The following is a 2,500-nucleotide window of genomic DNA, read 5'->3' as shown; positions in this document are numbered from 1 at the left end:
TGTTTAAGTTAAGACCAATGGCAATACGTCTCTGACTACTTTATTGTGTTTCTATCCTTAAAGTGTTATTTTATAGAGCACCGAAGTCCTGACGTCACTGCCAGTAGAGGGCGCTTTTCGCAGGTTCTTGGCTTTACTTTTTGTATTGATATCCTCATTGGGGAATCTTAGATCGCTTCATATAAGAACTGTGTTCCAACAATAAACACACCACCCTGGTGTGTTTACTCATATGGATATAAAGCATCGACTGAAGGTGTAAATGTACACATTTATCCAAAGAGCAACACAATATAAACACTAGAAACCAGTCAAACGACCTAAAGACTACATTTCCCATGAACACGGCTGCTGTGGGGACAGTGATATCAGACCCGGAAGTAGTAGTTCTTAAGACTTTTAAGGCAGAATTAATTCCATTTTCACCAGAAACAGGCTGTATCAAATATGAATGAATATCTTAAACGATGCAGAGCCACACCCCCCTGACAAAAACGCCAGGGTGGTGTGTTTATGTTTGGAACACAGTTCTTATATGACGTGATTTCCCAAATGGGGATTTCAACACAAAAATAAAGCCACAAACTCGTGGAACAGCGCCCTCTAGTGGCATTGACGTCAGACTTCGGTACTCTATATGAAAACCATATACTTTACTGTCTTCTTATGAAGTTTAAATACATCCATCACATATTACACAACCAGACAGACAGACAGACAGACAGACAGACAGACAGACAGACAGACAGACAGACAGACAGACAGACAGACAGGTACCTTTCTTCAGCTTCCTAACAGCCACCATACGGTGGTTGACAGACAGCTCCCAGATCCTCAGAGTTTTATCGTCGCTGACCGTTGCACAGACAGGAAGTAGAGGATGAGCTGCTAGACCCCACACCTCACCCTCCATGTGACCCTATACATGCACACGCACGCACGCACGCACGCACGCACGCACACACGCACGCACGCACGCACACACACACAAATAAAAAAAGGCTCAGCAGTGACTATATTGGTTTCCCCGCTGAAGAAGTACGGTGTTAGGCCCCGCATCCTCCAGATTGGGTAACAGGACAGGTGATTGGGTAACAGGACAGGTGATTGGGTAACAGGACAGGTGGGATAGGTGGGCACCATAGAGTTAAAAATAATAGAGATGGCACAAGATATCGCCTCCCATCCACTTGCATTGAGTTGCTCACCCAGCGCATGAAGCCAATTCACCCCTTCTTCCGGGCTGGAAAGTGTGATGGGCGGGGCCTATTTGGGGCCACTGTGACACGTTCTGCGTCACAGAGGTGCGCGGCCCCGTGCGCAAGCTTGTGTGCAAGCTTGTGAGTCAAGCCCATTGGTCGAAACCGTTTTCGCTCGTACATCGTACAGTGGCCCCGTCCGTTTAAGCTGCAGTACCTACTGTACGAATGACCAGCATGTCCAATGCACTTCAATGCAACCACTGGGTTCTGGGGGCTTGGTGGGCACCTCAATGTACAATTGGCTCTATTCAGATTGTACAGTAGGGTCAGAGGTCATGGTACCTGCACCAGTAGGGTCATGGGTCATAGGGTCATGGTACCTGCACCAGTAGGGTCATGGGTCATAGGGTCATGGTACCTGCACCAGTAGGGTCATGGGTCCAGTCTTGTCGATCTCCAGGATTTCTCCGTTCTTGGTTCCAACCAGGATGTGACCGTGACCCAATGTGATGGCTCTGATGGACGGGTTGTCTTCTAGTAGGAGACCTACACACACACACACACACACACACACACACACACACACACACACACACACACACACACACACACACACACACACACACACACACACACACACACACACACACACACACACACACACACACACACACACACACACACACACACACACACACACAGGTTTAGATCAGAGGCACCTAACCTCCGGACCGGTATCCTTTTTTTAATAATCCTATCCTTGTGGGTATAACTCCATATACTGTGTAGGTCAATGATATAACATTCAGTAAGTGATATAATAATATATAAATAGCAAAGCACTTCTGTGTTTTGGTATGAATGGGTGTGAAACCGCACAGACAGACAGACAGACAGACAGACAGACAGACAGACAGACAGACAGACAGACAGACAGACAGACAGACAGGTACCTTTAGAAGAGGGAGACAGGGCAGATCTCTTGATAGCGTAGGTCTTCAGACATCTGTCGAACATGTCGTCCCAAAGCTCAACGATTCCATCTTTACCTCCGGTCACAAACCCCTGAACATGAATGTCAACAACAATACACCTTTAAACCCTGATCAACATATGGACGTCAAAAACATCATACATGTTTCCTCAAATGAATCAATTTAATGCAAATGAATACCTCCACACCTTAGTGAACACATGGTGAAGACTTTACCTTGTCTAGTGAACACATAGACTCTACCTTATCTAGTGAACACATAGACTCTACCTTGTCTAGTGAACACATAGACTCTACCTTGTCT

General features: G+C 46.2%; 1 protein-coding gene across 1 annotated transcript in view; it reads right to left on the bottom strand.

Annotated features, from left to right (window-relative positions):
• LOC311035580 (echinoderm microtubule-associated protein-like 6) overlaps nt 1-2,500 on the bottom strand; it is a gene marked incomplete at both ends in the record, with an annotated part of 83,523 nt that overhangs the window by 45,757 nt on the left and 35,266 nt on the right. Inside the window, 3 exons of the mRNA XM_084043857.1 lie at nt 778-919; nt 1,621-1,748; nt 2,156-2,267. Coding sequence (XP_083899983.1) covers nt 778-919; nt 1,621-1,748; nt 2,156-2,267 — 382 coding nt within the window. The remainder of the gene's footprint in view (nt 1-777; nt 920-1,620; nt 1,749-2,155; nt 2,268-2,500) is intronic.

The sequence above is a fragment of the Gymnoscopelus microlampas genome, assembly GCF_963454915.1.
Source record: "Gymnoscopelus microlampas genome assembly, chromosome: 2".
NCBI classification, from domain to species: domain Eukaryota; kingdom Metazoa; phylum Chordata; class Actinopteri; order Myctophiformes; family Myctophidae; genus Gymnoscopelus; species Gymnoscopelus microlampas.
The sequence above is the reverse complement of the archived record's forward strand: the minus strand, read 5'-3'. Positions and strand labels throughout refer to the sequence as shown.